This window comes from Falco biarmicus, chromosome 13, assembly GCF_023638135.1.
Source record: "Falco biarmicus isolate bFalBia1 chromosome 13, bFalBia1.pri, whole genome shotgun sequence".
Taxonomy (NCBI): domain Eukaryota; kingdom Metazoa; phylum Chordata; class Aves; order Falconiformes; family Falconidae; genus Falco; species Falco biarmicus.
This window is the reverse complement of record NC_079300.1, coordinates 11,726,160-11,743,510: the sequence shown is the minus strand read 5'-3', so window position 1 is coordinate 11,743,510 and position 17,351 is coordinate 11,726,160. Positions and strand designations below refer to the sequence as shown.

General features: G+C 58.8%; 1 protein-coding gene across 4 annotated transcripts; it reads left to right on the top strand.

Annotated features, from left to right (window-relative positions):
• Positions 1-5,062: 5,062 nt before the first annotated feature.
• PTMA (prothymosin alpha) lies at positions 5,063-14,415 on the top strand. 4 transcript variants are annotated; one of them, XM_056358768.1, is made up of 5 exons: positions 5,063-5,219; positions 9,607-9,678; positions 10,363-10,450; positions 13,017-13,090; positions 13,528-14,415. In XM_056358768.1, exons 1-5 carry the CDS (start codon positions 5,175-5,177, stop codon positions 13,573-13,575), a joined length of 327 nt encoding a protein of 108 aa, XP_056214743.1. In that variant the 5' UTR covers positions 5,063-5,174; the 3' UTR covers positions 13,576-14,415. The 4 variants fall into 4 exon arrangements, with proteins under 4 accessions (XP_056214743.1, XP_056214741.1, XP_056214742.1 ...); XM_056358766.1 differs by having other exon boundaries at positions 10,363-10,456; XM_056358767.1 differs by having other exon boundaries at positions 10,360-10,450.
• Positions 14,416-17,351: the final 2,936 nt, after the last annotated feature.

Sequence of the window (17,351 nt, the reverse complement as noted above, 5' to 3'; positions counted from 1 at the left end):
CTGGGAGAGGCAGGGAGGGAAGAGAATCTGGCCTCGCCTCCTCCCTCCCACCTTCCTGACTCTCTCTCCTTTTAAATCTCTTCTGCGCATCACTTCTAGCAGTGGGACAGGAGCCCTGAGGACTGAAACCATGTCTCTGGCCCAAGGCCCAGGCCCAGGGCAGGGTGTGGGTGTGTAATCTCCATATGATAGGCCCTTGCCCGAGTCTGATCCACGGCATTGATCACTCGGGCTTGTAGTCACAACCAGCCTTCAAACTCGGGAAAACCCCAGAAAACTCATTAAAAGAGAGAAACAACCATTTTCCAAATTCACCAAGTCCATGCCCTGGGGCACAGGTCTCTTCCCCCTGCCTCTGGGGCAGGTTGCCCTGATGTCCTCCTCACCCTTCACTTGATAGAAAGGCAATAATCAGCTTTGCTGCCTTTCAACCCAGCTGTGGGGCCCTGGCAGCCCACCAGGGTCAAGCCAGAGTCATCCTGGCACGCAGGCAGGGAAGGACAGGGATTCAGGGATTTGAGTGCTGGTTTCCTGAACCACGGCATCACTGGCGCTGGCCCTCAGCAGCCAGGGAGGTGATGCTGTGTCCTCTTCTGCTGTTGTGGGCTCCCTGGAAAAGCTAGCATCCCAAACTGGAGGCTTCCCTTGTCTCCCCGTCGCATCCCCACCCTGCCTGCAGGCAGGATCAGGATTAGCAGCAGCGCTGGAGTGTATTGCTGCCCTCGATCCTGCCAGCACTCAGCTGAAGGAGGCAGCAAAGGGCACTCCCTTGCCACCGCCTCCTGTCTGGCCAGTGTGGTGGCTTCCCAGACCTGTGGAGAAGCCAGTGAGCATCTTGGACATCCAGGAACTGTGGTGTCTTTGCCTGCTGGAGTCAGGGGACATAAAGAGATCACACTCCCTTTCCCATATCCTCCAGTCATGGGGGATAACCCCCCCTAGAAAGCTGTCCTCACCCTGGGGCTCCACGCAGAGGCCCAAGGGGGACGCTGGCGGGATGGTGCCACGTCCTGCCCAGCACGTCCTGCTCTGGGTGCCAGCACTGGGATGCAGAGCAGCCAGACTCCCTACATCCTTCTGAGGGATCCCTGCAAATGTCTCCAGGCTTGGTGAGCAGTGGGCTGGGAAAGGCCGGTGAGTCAGAGCCCTATTTTGTAACACAGGGGGCAGAGCGCGTGTCAGAGCAGGGATGGCCGTGAGCTGAAGTGTGGGGCCCGCCTGGGCCTTTTGCAATCCTCTGGGGAAAGGCGAAGTCGGTGTCTCCATGCCTTAATTAAAGTGTGCCACAGGGCCCCGCTCCCTCCTGTTTACGTGGTTTGTGGGGATGGATGGAGGAGCAGCAGCCTGGAACGTAGGGAGGAGGGCGGCCTCATCAGCCCTTCCCTGCATCGGGGTGGCTAATGGTCTCCAAGCGCAGTCTCTGCCTCCTGTGGCAAGGTCTCAGCCTTGGTCCCACAGTCTCACAAAGATGCTTTTTGGACCCATGAGCTGGTCCCAGTGCTCTACACACCTCCATTCCCTCCTGGGAGTACACATGAAGCTCCTTCCCACCTCCAGCCCCCTCCAAAGCGTTCATCGAGGCCCTGCAGAGGAACGTCCATATGCAACCCTTGCCCATCGAGGAACAGAAGGTGACACTGTCAGGATGTCATCTCTGCTGGCTTCATGTCCCGCATCACCAGCCTGACCTAGAAACACTACCACGTCTCGTGCGCTGGAGCCTGGGGATGCTGCAGGCTCATCCCTCTGTTTTTTCCAGAGCAGCTGAGTGACAGTCGCCCCTCCCCTGCCTCTCCGAGGAGCGTAATGAGAATTTCCTCCGAGGAGCAGCTTGCCGCGATGAAATAATCGCCCTAGCAGCAGGATCTTCGCCGGGGATTAGAGAGGCTGCTACTTGCTGAGCTAGGGAAACGGCCAACAAGGAGGGAAAACTCCTACCACCTCCTCCAGCACCTCACCTCCTTTGCCAAAACGATCGCCTGCTGCAGACGGAGAGAGGTCCTGGGCAGAGCTCAGCCCTGGAAACTTCTGTCCCCGATGCTTGGGCACTTTTGCAAAGTCCCCTTCCACCCTCCTCCTCGTCTCGCTGCTCCCTGCCGAGCTGCTCCCCAGCCCCAGCCGGCGGGAGGGGTGGAGAAGAGGTAAAGCAGCAGCTGCTTTTCACAGGCAACAGTTTTGTTGTTGTTGTTGTTGTTTCTTTTTGGATTGCTGAGGCTTAACACGCCAAGCTGAGCCTGCCTCTCTCTGCCTTATGCGCAGGAGCACTCACCAGCTGGGTTATCCCGCTGCACAGGGGGACGGCAGCAAGGGCTATACATGGATTTCCGTCGCGGAGTGGTTTAAGGCAGTTTTGCTTCCACTCCAGGCTTGGTTGTTTTTTAGTTCACAACCAACCCCCCCCACCTCCCCCGTCTTCTGTTGGATCCTGGCGTGACCATCCCTTGAGGATTCCTAATTTTCTTCCCCAAATATCCTAACAACTCTTTTTCTTTTTTTCAGCCGTTCGTGAAACGTGGGAACCCCAAGCCCAAAGGTTTGAGGAGAAGGCACACGCTAAACCCAAGTTATAGCAGAAGTGCTTTATTTTAGGGCTGGGCTTGAGTGGTTTTTTGTCTTTTCTTTCCTCTTTCGGACGCATTTAGAGACCCACCGTCCGCCAGTTCCTGGCTGGGCTGTGGCAGAGGGCGCTCCTGCTGCCAGCCCTGTTAGCAACCTGCCCCAAACCCACAGCTGGCGGTGAGTGCCGTCTATGTCTATGGGAATAGACAGCAGCTGCCCTTGTCTTGAACACACCAACCGAGAGGCGTAGCCAGCAGCGACCAGAAATCCCGGTTTCCACAGCCCTGTCCTTCCCCCGAGCCCGCGGAGAGGCTCTCACCCAGCTCCCACCCAGCCCTGCCACTGGGTCAGAGCGGGACATCCAAGATGAGAATTTGTTGTCCCCAAAAGGCCCCTCCTGACTAAACACAGGCTTGCCGGTGGCACCTGAAAGCCACGAGTGTGGCACCGTTGTGCCAAGAGTGGCTCTGCTGCAACGTGAGAGCTTCCTGGGGCAGCACTTGCCTGTTGGCTCACAGCTGGCGAGGTGGCCCCTGGGGCTAGTTGGGGCAGGGGATGGCCAGCCCCAGTGCAAGGTCGGTCAGAGCATCAGCAGCCAACGGTCTCAGCCACCGCGGTGCCTCCCATTCCCACCACAGCCTGAAGGCCCTGACCTGCCCCCCATCATCATCACCTCAGGGCTAGTCCCTGAGGGCAGGATGCTGGGGCTGAGGAGAAAAGTGCTCCTTGGTGCAACCAGGCATGGACCAGCCTGGTTGTGGTGCTGGTATGTTTTCTGAGAGGAACGTTTTTGTCCTGGAAATGGGGCCCTGTGGCCTCAGTGTCCAGCCGCTGTAAGTGTACAGGGACAGGGCAAGGGAGGCTGGCACCACGATGCCTCATGCTGCAATGCCTGGTGCCAGGTGGTGCAGGGGGTACCATGGCTTCTCCGCAGCTCTCTTGTAGCTGGGATGGTGCAGGGGAGAAGCCCAGGGGCAGCTCAGCTCCCAGCAGCCAGGAGAAGCGCACCCTTCGCCCGCGGCAGCCCGCCCCGGGTGTCGCGCCCCTGCAGGGTGCCCCGAACCCCCGGTCTGGTGGCCTCAGTTCCGCTCCCGCACACCGCCCCGCGCCCGCTCCGGGTTTTCAAAACCACTCGGCTTTAGACAGACAGGCGCTTCAGCCAATAAGAAGCCGCAAAGCGTCAACACAGCGTTCGCTCAGCGCTTCAGGCCAATCCGCATCGCTCGATCCTTATATCCCGCCCTCCGAGGATAGGCTCTGCCGCCAATCGCCTCGGCCCGGCGGCCATGTTGAGTGTGGCAGAAGCGCTGCTCCGTTTGGGGGTGCTTTTCCTTACCCTCTCACGCCTTTCTTCGCGCTTTTTGTATCGGGGGGTGCTTACCGCACCTCTGTCTTGCCGGCAGGACTGTTGCGGGCTACGGAGCGGCTGCCGGCAGAGGGCAAAACCGTGTGGTTGCCCCACGAAGCGTTCTCGGCGCCATCTTGAGTGTGGCAGAGTCCCCTCGCTCGCAGAGTCGGTCCCCAATTACCCCGCGGCGGCGGGCGGGCGAGGGGGACACAGAGGTGGCTCCGGTGCTCGCGGGTGTGTGTGTGGGCCCGCGGCTCGGTGTAACAACAGGCTGTGGAGGGGGGAGTGCGGTAAAGCTCTCAGTGCGTGCCGAGCCTGGTGCTCGCGAAAGGTGTGTGTGTGTGCGCCGAGGGGCGGTGAGGTGGCCTGGGTGCGTGTGTGTGTGGTGGTTGGTTTTTTTGGTTTTTTTGGTTTTTTTTTTTTTTTTTTTTATTGTAAAATAAGCGCATGAGTGGGAATCCCGCATTTCTGCGCGGCGGCAGCCGGCACCCCCGCCGAGCTCGGCTGGCCGCCCCTCCCCCGCTTTCCCCGGGGGCGACAGTTGTTGTTGTGGCCAAAGTTTCTGAGGCGCTGAAAACACGGCGCAGGTTGCGCGGGTGAGAGGGCGGCATTGGGTTACCCCAGCGGAGACCTAGGGACCGGGACTCCCAGGTACCTCCGGGCGCGCTCCCTTTTGCGGACGTTGGGAGGCCCCGGCGGAGTGTGTGTGTGTGGGGCGGGGACGCAGCGCCGGTTTTCCCGTATTACTATTATTATTTTTTTAAACTTAATATTTTTCCTCCCCTCCGCGGGCGGGCGCGCACGCCTCCCGCCCCTCCGCAGGCCTGCGGGCTGGCTGCGGCGAGGGGAACGGTGGAGGAGCTGCCTCCCGCCCGCCGCCTCACGGGGCGGGGCGGGGGCGGCGGGGGCGGAGGCAGCGCGAGGGAGGGGAAGGAAAGGGGGCGGGGCTCTGCCGCCCACCGCCTCGCGCCTCGCCCACGCTGAGACCGGGCCCGAACTCATCGCCGCAGTGGCGGCGGCGCCGACGCCTGCCGCTTTAAGCGGCCGTGCCCATTGTTTGCGCCGCGGCCAATGGGCGCCGGCGGTCGGGGCGCGCGCGGCCAATGGGCGCGGCGCGGGGCAGCGCGCGCACCGCCCCCGGCTCTATAAGAGGGCCCGTGGCGCCGCGTGAGTCCCCACTGGCTCGCGCAAAGCCATCTTGGCATTGTTCTGCCCGCGCCGCCGCCCGCGCCGCCACAGCCCCGCCACAGCCCCGCACGCCCCCGCCATGTCCGACGCGGCCGTGGACACCAGCGCCGAGATCTCCGCCAAGGTGAGCCGTCGCCCCGCGCCTCGCCCCCCGGTTTTTTTCTGCCGTGTTTTTTTTTTTCCCCGAGATTTTTTTTTCGGTTTTTTTATCTTTGTCCTTTTTTTAAATTATTTTTTTACATCCCTTTCATCCTTCCCCGTCTTCATGCTGGTCCGTCCGCCCCTCGGTTGAAGTTCGCGGTGGGGCTCGGTGCGGGGCCGCCGCTACGCGCTCGTCTTGCGGAGCTGCCTGCGCCGTTTCTTTGTCTACAGCGTGCGGGAAACGTGCTCGCCGCCCTCGCCGGTGCTGCGAGCCGCGCCGGGCTCCGCGGCCCGCTCCCTCCCGCCTTCCCGGGGACAGCAGCAGCAGCGCCGGCTACGGGGCCGTCCCGCCGCGTAGGGGCTCGGGGACTTGGGCGGGGGGGGCGGCGGGTGGGGGGGGCGGGGGAGCGGGAAGCATGATTGCTCCTCGGCATCCGTCTGTGGCGGGGGGATGGCGGCGGCGGGCAGCGCTCGCCTCATTCAATCCGCTGCGGGAGCTTGACAGCCCCGTCAAACTTGGGTCCCGCTCAGCCCTGTCCTTGCGGGGAAGGGGGGGGAAGCCGGGGGGCGGGGGGAGCGCTCCGGAACATGCACCGGAGGGTTGGGGGGGGCAGTGACTGTTGTGGAGTTACTCCCGAAAAAGGAGGGGGGTGGCGGTTGCTATTTTGGAGTTGCACCCGGTTGATGCGGGGCGGGGGGGGCAATTGCTGTGTCGGTGTTAGCCCCCCCGGGGGGGGGGGGAGGCAGTTGCTATTTCGGAGTTGCCCCCCCCCTCCCCCCGGAAGGGGGGGCTCAGTTGCTATGTCGGGGCTGCCCCGGATGGGGGGGTTGGGGTTGCTATTTCGGAGTCGCCCCCGGAGGCGGGGGGTGCAGAGGGCTGCACCGGAGCTGCCTCGGGGCGGGGGGGGGGGGCAGTTGCTATTTTCGGAGTTGCCCCGGTGTGGGCAGCCGCCCCGGGTGCGCTGGGGCGGCGCGGCTGGGGGCTCCGGCCCCAGGCCGAGCTCCTCGCATCGGGGTAACTTTGCGAGTCGGTGTCGAGGGGTGATGGGGAGCGCCGGTACCGGCCAGGAGAGGCTCTCCCGGGAGTCCCCGCTGCGGCTCCCGGCGCCTGCCTTTGTCTGCGAGCCGCGGCGGAGCGTCCCCCGGGGGCGCCGGGCACCCGGGCGGGCTGCGCGCCGCCCCGGGCCGAGGGTGGCGATGCGCCCCGTTGAGCCCGGGGCCGCGAAAGTTGCGGGGGGACTCGAGTCGGGCCGGGTGCGTGGGAAGGTGGCGGCGGATAGATGGGGCGGCCGTGCCCGGGGGCCGCCTCACTCAGCGCCCCGGCCGGTACCGGGTCGTGCCGCTCCCGGGGGAAGCGGGGCTGGAGGAAAAAAATACCCGACAGGGAGGAGGGTTTACAAAAAAACAGCTAACAAACACCGTTTCTGGCAGATTTCGATTTCACTTCTGTTTCCCGCTCCCGCAGCCTCCCCCCCCCCCCCCCCCCCGCCCGCTCATCTCTGCCTGCCCTGCCTCCGCTCCGGGGCCGCGGCTCGGTCCCCGCTGCCTCCGGCTCTCCTGGAGCCGGGAAAGCGGCTCGATCCCCGTCCCTCCCCGGGGGAACGGGGCCAAGTTTGCCGTTAACCTTCCCCTGCCCTTTACGGCGTGGGGGAAGGGGACCTCGTCCCTGGCTCGCCCTCCCGGAGGGAACGGGGGGGGGGGGTGGGGGGGTGTCCGTGCTGCGGGGCGGGTGTAGGCACGCACGGCGGCAAGGTGACCCTCCCACCTCCCCCAGACCCGGTGGCGGCGGGGCCTGTGCGTGAAGCGCAGAGCCACCGGGACCGTTCGCCCTCGTCCCGCCTTGCCGTCCGGAGCGCTCCCGGGAGGCGGGGAGGGGGGGTCCCGCCCCGCCCGGGCGGCTGCTGCGCGCCGAGCGCCGCCCCCGGCCGCCGCCGTGCCGCGGGGCGCCCACCACGTGCGGCCCTTCCCGCGCCGCCCCCTGGGAGCCGGAGTCCGCCGCGCCGCCCCCGCCGGCACTACACTTCCCGGCAGGCAGCGGGGCGCCGGCCCGGCGCGCTGGCGGGCGGCCAATGAGCGGGGCGCGCAGAGTGGCGCGCGGTTTGAACGGCGGCGGGGCGCGTGGCGGCGCGGGGGGGCCCCCTGCCGGCCGGAGGCGCGGGCTGCGGCGGCGGCTCCTCCGCCCGCCCGGTGGGTAGGCAGCGGGGCAGGGGGCTCCCGGCCCTTTTCGCCGGGATCCTGCCCTCTGCCGCGGCTGCAGGGGCAGTTGCCGGTGCTCACGCCCCGCGAGTAGAGCAGGGCCGAAGGTAGAGCTTCCCGGGCAGCTGGTGTATGACTGAATGCCTTTGCTATTTTATGGAGAAACAGCCTCGCCACACCTGTAATTACAGGCTCTGTCAAGCTTCGGAGCTCAGGCAGTCCTGCTGCACAGACTCCTGGATTGGAGGCTGCTGTGCACAGCTGTCTGTTTGTATTGGACTGGCCCTGGGGAAAGGGAGAAGCTGTGGTCCTCTACGCAACTCTTGCTAGCACAAACTGGCATCCTGTTGGTTGTTAAACTGAGAGTGTCTTCAGTGGTGTGGGAAAGGTCAGGGCTGGAGATTTGTCCAGCTAAAATCCCCAAGAAGGGGTTGTTCCTTCACCAGGAGAATTGCTTATGTTTTGTGCACAGTGCTTCCATCCCCCCCCCCCCCCCAAAAAAAAACCATCGGGAATAGTGAGATGTGGAAACTATTGACTGCTTGATTTGTTTTGTATTTAGCTTGGGAAATGCTTTGTCCTCTTCACACCTGTGTGCCTGATGTGAGGCAGTGGCTGCAGAACATAGCAGTGCAGTGATGTGCGAGAGGTTAAATGGTTGTGATCAGCCCCTGGGGAACAGGGGGACTGTAATCACTGATAGTCTAAAACAAAACCGGTGGACTTGGGTAGCATGGAGGAGATGGCCTGGGATTCAAATGTAAGCAGCAGGAGGAGGCAGGAGTTTGAGTTTCTGTTTTACTACAGACTCCTAGGATGCTGATTTGATCAGGTGGGGTTTGACCAACAGGTGTAGTTGCCCCTGAGCTTGCTTCCAAAGAAGTCTTTCCTCTGGCTGCCTCCAGTAACAGCATTTGTGTGTCTCCATCTGGGTCTGAGTGATTTAAATAACCTGGTGGTCTAAAACCAGTGTGCTGTCCCTCCTAAGCAGCCTACAGGGTAGTACAAACCCTGCCAAAATGGAGCAGCAGTCATGCAAGCAGAGCCAGGGCTGTGCTCTTACCTGTCGATGTTCCATAAGGAAGGGATGGTGGCTCAGGGGGGAGTGAAGGTGCCCGTGGGCTGCAAGGCAGCTGCAAAGGGCGAGGCAGGAGAGGGGCAAAGCCGCTTGCTGCTGCAGCAAAGTAGGGAGCTGCCAGGCAACTTTCAAACACCTCGTGGTCGCTGCTGAAGTTGCCTGTGTGGCTGTACTGCTGGCCCTGGGGAAGGGCCTCTCTGCTTTCCTTGGCTGGGGTAACGCTTCTTGTGCTGAAGGATCTCGCTCCAGCTGATGGAGGAACAGAAGGGGAGGAGGATGCAAGCAGAGATGCCAGTGTTAAATCCAAGTGTTCTTTATGCGGGAACATAAAGTTGGATCCTCTCAGCCTGTTTGCTGAGCAACTTGGCATGACATTTTGACAGTGATCAACAGCAAAAACACAAAAGCTCCCGCTCTCCTTTCACTCTGCTTGCAGTGGAGACTTGAACCAAACTAGCCAGGCACTGCTCTTGGAGCAGTGTAAAAATAGACTTCTTCCCCACCCCATCCTGTTACACTTGAAGCTGTGAGCTGGATACTGGCGTCTCCTCTCTGCTGCTGCGAGAAAGACCAGGCGTATAATACTTGCCCTATGATTTTCCCCAGGCAGGGCAGAGACTGCAGTCTCTACTAGTGAGTCCCTGGGATTTGTTCCTGCTGCAAAGGTACGGAGCAGCCGTGGCAATCTGCAGCACTGGGGCGGTGGAGCCCGTACGTTGGACAGGGCTGCCGGCTCTCCATGGTGTTGCAGGAGCTTGCGTGGACTGTGCTAAGATGGGCAATCAGCCAGCTCTGCTGCTGTTGAGCATATGCAGGCGGCCAGCTCTGTGTGTTTGGGAGCTCAGAGGTGAAACAGAGCAGTCTCTTTTAGATAGCTGCTCTCTGGCAAGGCTAACTTGGATTGAGATTCACCCCCACGCTCTCCTGTTCCCAAGGAGGAGCCAGAACGTGGCGACCAAATTGCAGAGCAAATGGGTGTGAAGAGAAACCAGCTCCCGCGCTCTCTCAGCCTTGTGTTTTTCACACCTGATCTGCAGCTTCTCTGAACCAGGCACCTGGAATCGGGGTGACTTCTCTGCTTTTCTGCTCCTTCCAGGATCTAAAAGAGAAGAAGGAAGTTGTTGAAGAAACAGAAAATGGCAGAGATGCACCGGCCAACGGCAATGCTGTGAGTATGGCTACAATCTGCAGGGAGAAGCAGCCCTTACACCAATGCCTTTTTGTTTTCATTCTTGCTTTTGATGCAAGCTTGCCCCCAGCTCTGCTGAGAGGGAACCCCTCCAAATGGCAGCGCTGTGCTGTGTAGAGCCCTGAAGCCTTTGGAACTTCAGGGTCGACAGATACTCCCGAGCCTGTGGGCAGTTCATGTGTGTGCAGAAAGGAGGGGCTGAGTTCGGATCCCCTCCCCCAAAAATGTGTGAGGTTGTGTCCAGTGCCACCTCTTCCCTAGGCACACTAGAAAGGGAGAGAAAAAACCCCCAGTACACAACCCTAGCTTTATAGTGTTAGTCAGTTAAGCGGGGAAACACATTGTGTACGGGTAGACCAGTTGGTTTCTTATTTTTAACATGCTGGGGGAAATTCACTCTACTACGTTTCAGTGTGTCACAAGAGCATTTTGCAGTCTTTGTCTTGGCCTCCAAGCTGCAGCCCCAGGTTACTTTAGACTTGATGCTTCGTGCCTGGGCTGTCTGCATCGTGTGGAGGCAGGCAGGAAGCGGGACGCGCGCCTGGTGGGCTGGTGCTTTGCTTTAGGCAGAAAAGGTGGGGATGCGCACTTCTGCTGAACATTCTTCCCCCTTCTCCCTTCCCCAGTGCATTTTTTTAAGTGATGTTTTGTCTTGCCAAGGAGAACGAGGAAAATGGAGAGCAGGAGGCTGACAACGAAGTAGACGAAGAGGAAGAGGAAGGTGGTGAGGAAGAGGACGAGGAGGAAGAGGGTGATGGTAACTTTCTTTGTTCCCCCCACCCCGTGGCTGTGTCCTGCCCTGGACAGCAGACCCCCGGCAAGCAGAGGAGAGCAGCGAGCAGCATCTCCCCCTCGTGGCTGCGTCCAGGCAGCCTTTGCCAGCCAGGCTCAGTCTTTCCTTGTTCACCCGGGCCACCAGTGCTGAGAGTGAAGTCAGCCTTGAATCCCTTCCAGCAGGTTGAGGGCAGATTCCTTCCTTCCCTCCGGCCAGACGGCACTGTACCGCGGCGCTGAATAAGCGCATTAGCCCTTCCGTGCGAGTAGTAAAACCTGCCCTTGACTCTGTGATTACAACGGGTGCTGCAGACATGAGTGCCGGCCAGTGGGCCAGGGACAGCCCTGTATGGCTGTGCTTTGGCCCGGGCACAGAGCATGGGTCACCATCCTCATTCATGCAGCAGCATGCTGAGAGGCTGATGGTGGTCCCCTCTCCCAGCCCTTTCCTGGCTTGGATGCTGTGTGGAGGTCAGGCAGAAGAACCTGTGGCCCTTCCCCACCCCTCCAATGGGAACAGACAGTCTTGCTTTGAACCTTCCCAGTCTACGGTGTCCTGTGCCTCCCTGCCCTCCCCTGTTTTCTGGCCTGACCCAGCCTGGAAGTGGGTTTTGGCAGCAGCGACCAGAAATCCAGCAGTGACTTGCCGAATCGCTTCTCACCCTTGCTGCTATGATTTTTTTTTTTCCCCAAGATCTGCTTGGATGAATAACATTGTTTATTTTTATTGCTCGTTAAGGTTTGGAGAAAACCATTCTTGTTATGCTGAAATGAACTCAGGGCCCTTGATTAGCTGTTACTAGGTTAATCCCCTGTGAATTGTCGGTTTACGTGCTGACCTACTAACCTGTTGGTTAGTTTTGGGAGATGGGGACAGGGCAGGAAATTTTAATGACCATTAGGCTGGTGTGCAGTGGTAAGCAGGGAAGGCTGCCTCTGCGGGGTAGCACTGCTGTCAGCAGCCTGCTGTCTGCAGCACCCTAGTGAACTGGTTCGCTAGAAAATACCGGGAATTGTGGCCCTCTTCATACTTGAGATTTTAAACCCCTGGGGACAGAGCACAGTGCTGTCCTGGGTCCATCTACCTCCAGCCCTGCTTTGGGGTGGAAGAGGGGGAGAACACTTGCCTCTCCCTGCTCCTGTTGGGCCAGAGGGGAAGGTATGTGCCGCAGGCCTATGTGTGTGGGGTAGAAGTGTTGCTTGGATACTGCTGTGAAAAGCCGAGGGAGATTTCTTCGGTCCCCCAGTGCCCAGCCCCGCTCTTCCCAGCTCACCGAGTGCAGGCACGATACGGCACACGGTGCTTGGAGGTGTGAACGCCTCACTGGGATCCTGCACAGGCTTTGTCTGTCTGTGCCTGCTGCCCTCGGGTGATCCTTGCCTGAGAACTGCACCTGAGCAGCTGAAAGCTGCAGGAGAGAGATTTAAAGGCAGCGGGTGCAGCTTGCATCAGCTTTTTTTCCCCCAACACTTGCAGCCAAACTCCATCCTGGAATATGACAGCAAAGGGGAGCTTGAGGGTGTAGTTTTCTTGCCCTTCTCCCCATCCCATCTCATTATTTGCTTTGCTTAAAGCAGCTCAAAGAACTAAAAATGCTCCCAATCAGCTTGGCACTGTCACCTGACTGGCCGGCCGGCCCGATGCATGTGATAGCTGCTGGGGTGTTGATCTACCGCTGGGAGCTAATCTTGGCCCTTCTTGCTGCATGGGCCATGCTGCAGCTGGGCACACGCTGGGTAGGGGAGGATGGGCTGACCTTAATCCCCCCCGGCTGTCCATGCATGTGGCTCATGGCAGTGGTTTAAAGCCAGCTTACTGGCCTTAACGCTCTTGAGTTTCAGTAGGGTCTTGTGTAACAGGAGGCTTGTCACCACAGCCAAGAGGTGGTTCTGCCTCTGGTCTTACCCCCAACCTACCAAAAGTGGCCGAAGGTGATAGACTCGGTTGTTCTGATCCACTGGCCTATTTGAACTCAAAGTGGGTCAGAGCCCAGAGCTCTCTGCTCATCCTCCTCTGGCTGTAAGATAAGTTGGTAGCATTTGTTTGCCGTTCTGGTAATTAGAAAGTGTTCTGACTCAGAACTAATGCGTTCTGGCTCTCTTAACTCATTAAAGATGGACTAATAGCAGCGAAGGGAAGCAGAAGTAATCTGGAGCAGTTAGGCGGAGCAACTGCTAGAAAGAGTTTTTTCCTTTTGGTTGTTCTCCCATGCCGCGCCCCCCCCCCCCCCTTTGGCAATGATTTTGGTGCTCATGGTAGGTGCTGGTTTTGCTGTCCCATTGCCTGCACTACAGATGTGTGAGCCAGACTTAGTGCTGCCAATTCTTAATTTCCCCCTTTGGTGGGTCAGGTCAGTTGGGGGATGCTGCACATGCCCCCATGTCCTTGGGCAGCTGCTGCCCTCAGCAGGGGCTGTGCTAGCTGGGGAGATGGGACACTGGACATCGCAGTGTGGCTCTGAGCCAGAATTAAACCCAGAGGGGGAGGTACATGGTGCTGTAATGCTCTGAGAGGGTCTCACTTCCTCCCCTTCTCCATGCAGGTGAGGAAGAGGATGGTGATGAAGATGATGAAGCTGAGGGAGCCACAGGCAAACGGGCAGCTGAGGATGATGAGGTAGGGAGAGCAACCAGCCCCTCAGAGCTACCCGTGTTGCCAGCGAGCTTGGGGAGGGGAGTGTCAGTGGGGCCAGAGAGGCTGGGCTGGGCTCGGGCTGGAGCGCCCTGCCTGCGTGCTCCCCGTGCTGCTCTGGGGACATGGCCCAGTTCTGTTTATACGCTGGCCTGGTTAACGGGGTGTCTGCTCTGGCAGTGCAAAGCCACTGGCCCCAGGTTGGGGAGCCCCAGGGTGCTCATGGCAGGCCAGGCCAGGGATGCTCGGGGGCTCCTGGAGCTGGCTGCAAGAGAGAACTTTGTGGGAGGGAAACACTTGTGTTGCTCTGCTCTTGTACCAGTGGGGGAGGGGGACCCAGAACCCTCTCCTGCCTCACTTGGTGTGGCTGTCAGCAGTCCTGCTGCCTGTCTCTGCTCCTGACAGCTTTGCTTTCCCCCCAGGATGACGACGTCGATCCTAAGAAGCAGAAAACCGATGAAGATGACTAGGCAGCAAATTATTATTATTTTTTTTTTTTTAAAATAAGGAGGAAAACAAACCAACAAAAAAGGCCAGCGCGTCCTCTTCACCCTTGGGACCCCCCCCCCTTCCCTCCCGTTGAAACGCCCTCCCCACACACAGACACACACCCTTCCTCCCCCTCCGCCGTGGTCATCCTCACCAAGTAGAGTGAATCCCATCCCCGGCCCCCCAGCGCGGCGCTGCCACTCAACGAACATACAAAACTATTCGCCCGTTAGCGGGGAGAGAAACCCCCCACCCTTGCCCACACAGACCCCCTCCCCCCCAAGCACCAAAACTTCAAGGCCCTGCTTTCTTTCTTAAAAGTACTTTAAAGGAGAATTTGTTTGTATTTTTTATTTACATTTTATATTTTTGTACATATTGTTAGGAGGTCCGCCATTTTTAAGTGATCTCGGATTGACCAAAAGGGGGGCTTTGAAGTGTATATCTCTCTTGTTACCTATCTCTGACTTTACTTGTGGTGTGACCAGGCCCAAACCATTATCTCAAAGGAGAATAAAACAAAACCTTGTAAAAAAAATTAAAAAAAAAAGACAAAAATGCAAAAAAAAATATTTACAATCTTATTCTGAGCATTCCAGTAACTTTTTTTGTGTATGTACTTTAGCTGTACCATAGATCGTGGTTTGTATGAGGTGGCAAGGCCAAAGATAAAAAGGTTTTCTTTTTTTTTTTTTTTTTTTTCTGTCTATGAAGTTGCTGTTTATTTTTATTTTTTCTTTTTTTGGCCTGTTTGATGTATGTGTGAAACAATGTTGTCCAACAATAAACCGGAATTTTATTTTGCTGAGTTGTCCTAACAAGGCTGCCTCCCAACTGCTGCTTTTTGTTTTAGTTTTAATTTTTTTTTTGTTTTTTTGTTTTTTTTCTTTCTTTCCTTCGTTTCTTTCTTTGCTTTGGATTTGGGCTGGGAAGAGAGTTGGAGAGAGGGTAGAGGGGTGCAGGGTACTGATGGGGAGGGTCTGGGGCTGTGGTCCCAGCTGGCATGGGCAGGATGGTGCTGTGCCCCTGGCATGGCCTCTGCATGGTCCCGCATGGTCTGGCTGCTCTTGGGAATGGGCAGGGGCAGCTTGGACTGGGAAACCCTTGGAGATAGAGAATAAATGAAAGTGAGCCCCAGGGTGTGTGGTATGGGGTGCTCAGCCACCTGGCAGTCCCTCTACAATCGGACTCTGGTGTTGCGTTTGGCTGGTCCAGTGGGGGTGAGAAACCCATGCCCCAGAATTCCTCCTTGGAAAGTGCTGTGGGTGGGTGCCGAGGCCGTGTGAATCCTCGCCCACCCTTTGAGCTGAGGGCAGCACAGGGCTTGTTTACAGCATCGCTGGCTGTGGGGTAGGGTGTGTGTGCTGGAGGGGATGGTGTTCAGCAGGGACTGAATTCAGCCAGAGCAGGTCCCTGAGGGATGCTCCAGCCTGCGCCAGCTGCCTAGCAGTTGGTTTCTGGGGTGCCAAGTTAGCAGAGGTTTGGTGGTGGGACCCCAGGAGGTAGGTTGGGATTTATCTGCTTTAACCAAACCAAAAATGCTGTTAACTTAGCTTAGACCTCTGGTGCTTTGCTTCTGACCTTCCTCCGACTCATTTTTCCTCCCTCCTCCAGGGTATTGGAGCTCAGAAAAGCTTAGCCTGCTCTGCCAGGTGCGTGGAGACCCATTTGCAGGAGCCTGCCTTGTGTCCGTGCTTCCCAAACCCTCACCCAGGCTCCAGCGAGTCCCCTTTCCCTATTGACCCAGGCTGTGCCGAAGCCTTACCAGATGGTCTCATTTCCTCCTCTGATGCTGAATCCCAGCAGTTAAGCATTAAGATGCTGGGGATTATTATTATTGTACCCCTTTTTTTTAAAAAAAAAGAAATTGTGCGGTTAATGTGCTGGCTATGAGGGTCACAGCTCCTGATCCCCAGGAGCAGTCAGGTCACTTACTCTGTTTACACTGGTGGCAAATAAGCTCAAAATCTGGCTCCTTGTCCTTAATTATCCAACTAATCATGGTGCTAGCTGATAGCTTATCAGATTTACTGCCTCGATGCCAGGGGTCCTGTCCAACCTGCATGGGTGATGGGGTGCTCGCGGAAGGGGTGGAGGCCAGTGCTAGATTTGATGAGCAGGTGCCCTGATGTCCCTGATGGGATATGGCAGCATGTGGCAAACGGTGTTGCCGAATGTCACCGTGCTGCTGGGCAGTGCTTCATCATGCAGCACCAGGAGCCGTCCCTGTGCCCTCGCTGTGGCTGCCCTGCGCGCAACTTATGTACTGCAATGGGCTCGGACCACGTGCAGTTCGAGCTGGCATTTGTGGATTTGCGAGGCCAATTATTAAATAAGTTTCTGCAGCTAAGGAGCAGGCGAGAGCGGGCTCTGCGTGTCACCAAAACATGGGGACACTGCATGCACAGCTGGCACGAGGCTCCTTGGGGAGAGATTTTTGGGGGAGCAGTGGCCTTGTTGCCCCCCCCCACTGCAGAGTCCTATGTCCTGCAGCCCCCCCAGACCTGGGGGTCTTCGGTAGTAGGGTCCTCTGGTCTGGGATGCAGGGTGTGGGGTAGAACTGGAGGTGTCCCCAGCCCCACGGCTCCTGGTCCTTACCCGGTTGCCATGAGCCCTGTGAGTGCTGCGATGGAGAGGGCAAGGCCCGCTCCCCTGCCACCAGCAGCCCCAGTGTTCCTGCGCCCTGCCTTCTGCGCCTGGCCCCTCCCCCGTCCCGGTGGGTCTGGCAGCCCCCGCCGCCCCCGTGCCCCTGTTCTGCCCCGGCCCTGGGGGCTGAGGCTGGGCACAGCTCAGTGCACCGACCACCCCAGGGAGCCCCGGCCCAGCCCCACTGCCCTGCCGCCCAGCCCCAGCCAATCCCCACACACCGGCACAGCCTGTCAGCCAATCGCACACTGCCACCGGTCCGTCCCGCCCTCGTGCTGCCTCCACCAACCACAATCAAGCAACATCCAGGCCTGACCAATCCTGGTCTGCCACCTGGCTCTTCTCCCCCAGCCAACCGCGTGCTGCCACCTGGGGGCTGCAGCCTCACCCCTGTGGCAGCAGCTCACCAATCACAGGGTGAGGGAGGTTGCTCTGAGCCAATCCGGAGCTGCCACCTGTCTGCTGGTCTGGCCAATCAGGGGCAACCACACCTCCCCGAGGGGTATAAAGGCCCTCGGTGCGGTGTGGTATCCGTGGTGAGTCTCCTGTCTGTAAGGGCTTGGCAGGGAGGGGGTTCTTCATCTGACTTGGTGCTCAGTGCCACACAGGATCTTCTGGGTGGATTCAAAATGTTACAGGGATTGCTCACCTGGATGATGCCTTGGGATGGGGACCAGGAGCAGCAGCTCTTCCTTGGCATGAGAGGGCTTGCAGGACTTGTGCTGACTGAAGGCACCTTTGAGGATCTTGGACATGGCCTCCCTGGTGGGCCAGCCAGGTGCCAGGGGCTGCCCACTGGGACCTGGGGAGTCTCCCTTGCCTCTGGTGTGCGGAGGAGGATCTTCAGTGCTGCCCAGTGGCCAGAGCCAGGTGCCGTAGGGGACTGACATGCAGGACTGGAGGTGAAGAGCACGTGGCTGTTGTGTGTCTTCAGGCATGGTGCTGGGTCCCTCGACTAGAGCACAGGTCACATGCTCAGCTGTAACCTGCAGAGCTGAGGTACTGCTCATGCTGCCCCTTGCCTGCAGATGTGACCCATGGTCATGGGTGGTTTGAATCCTGGCTGGAATGCTGATCATGCTGGTCCTGGGGATGATGGAGGCAAATGGCT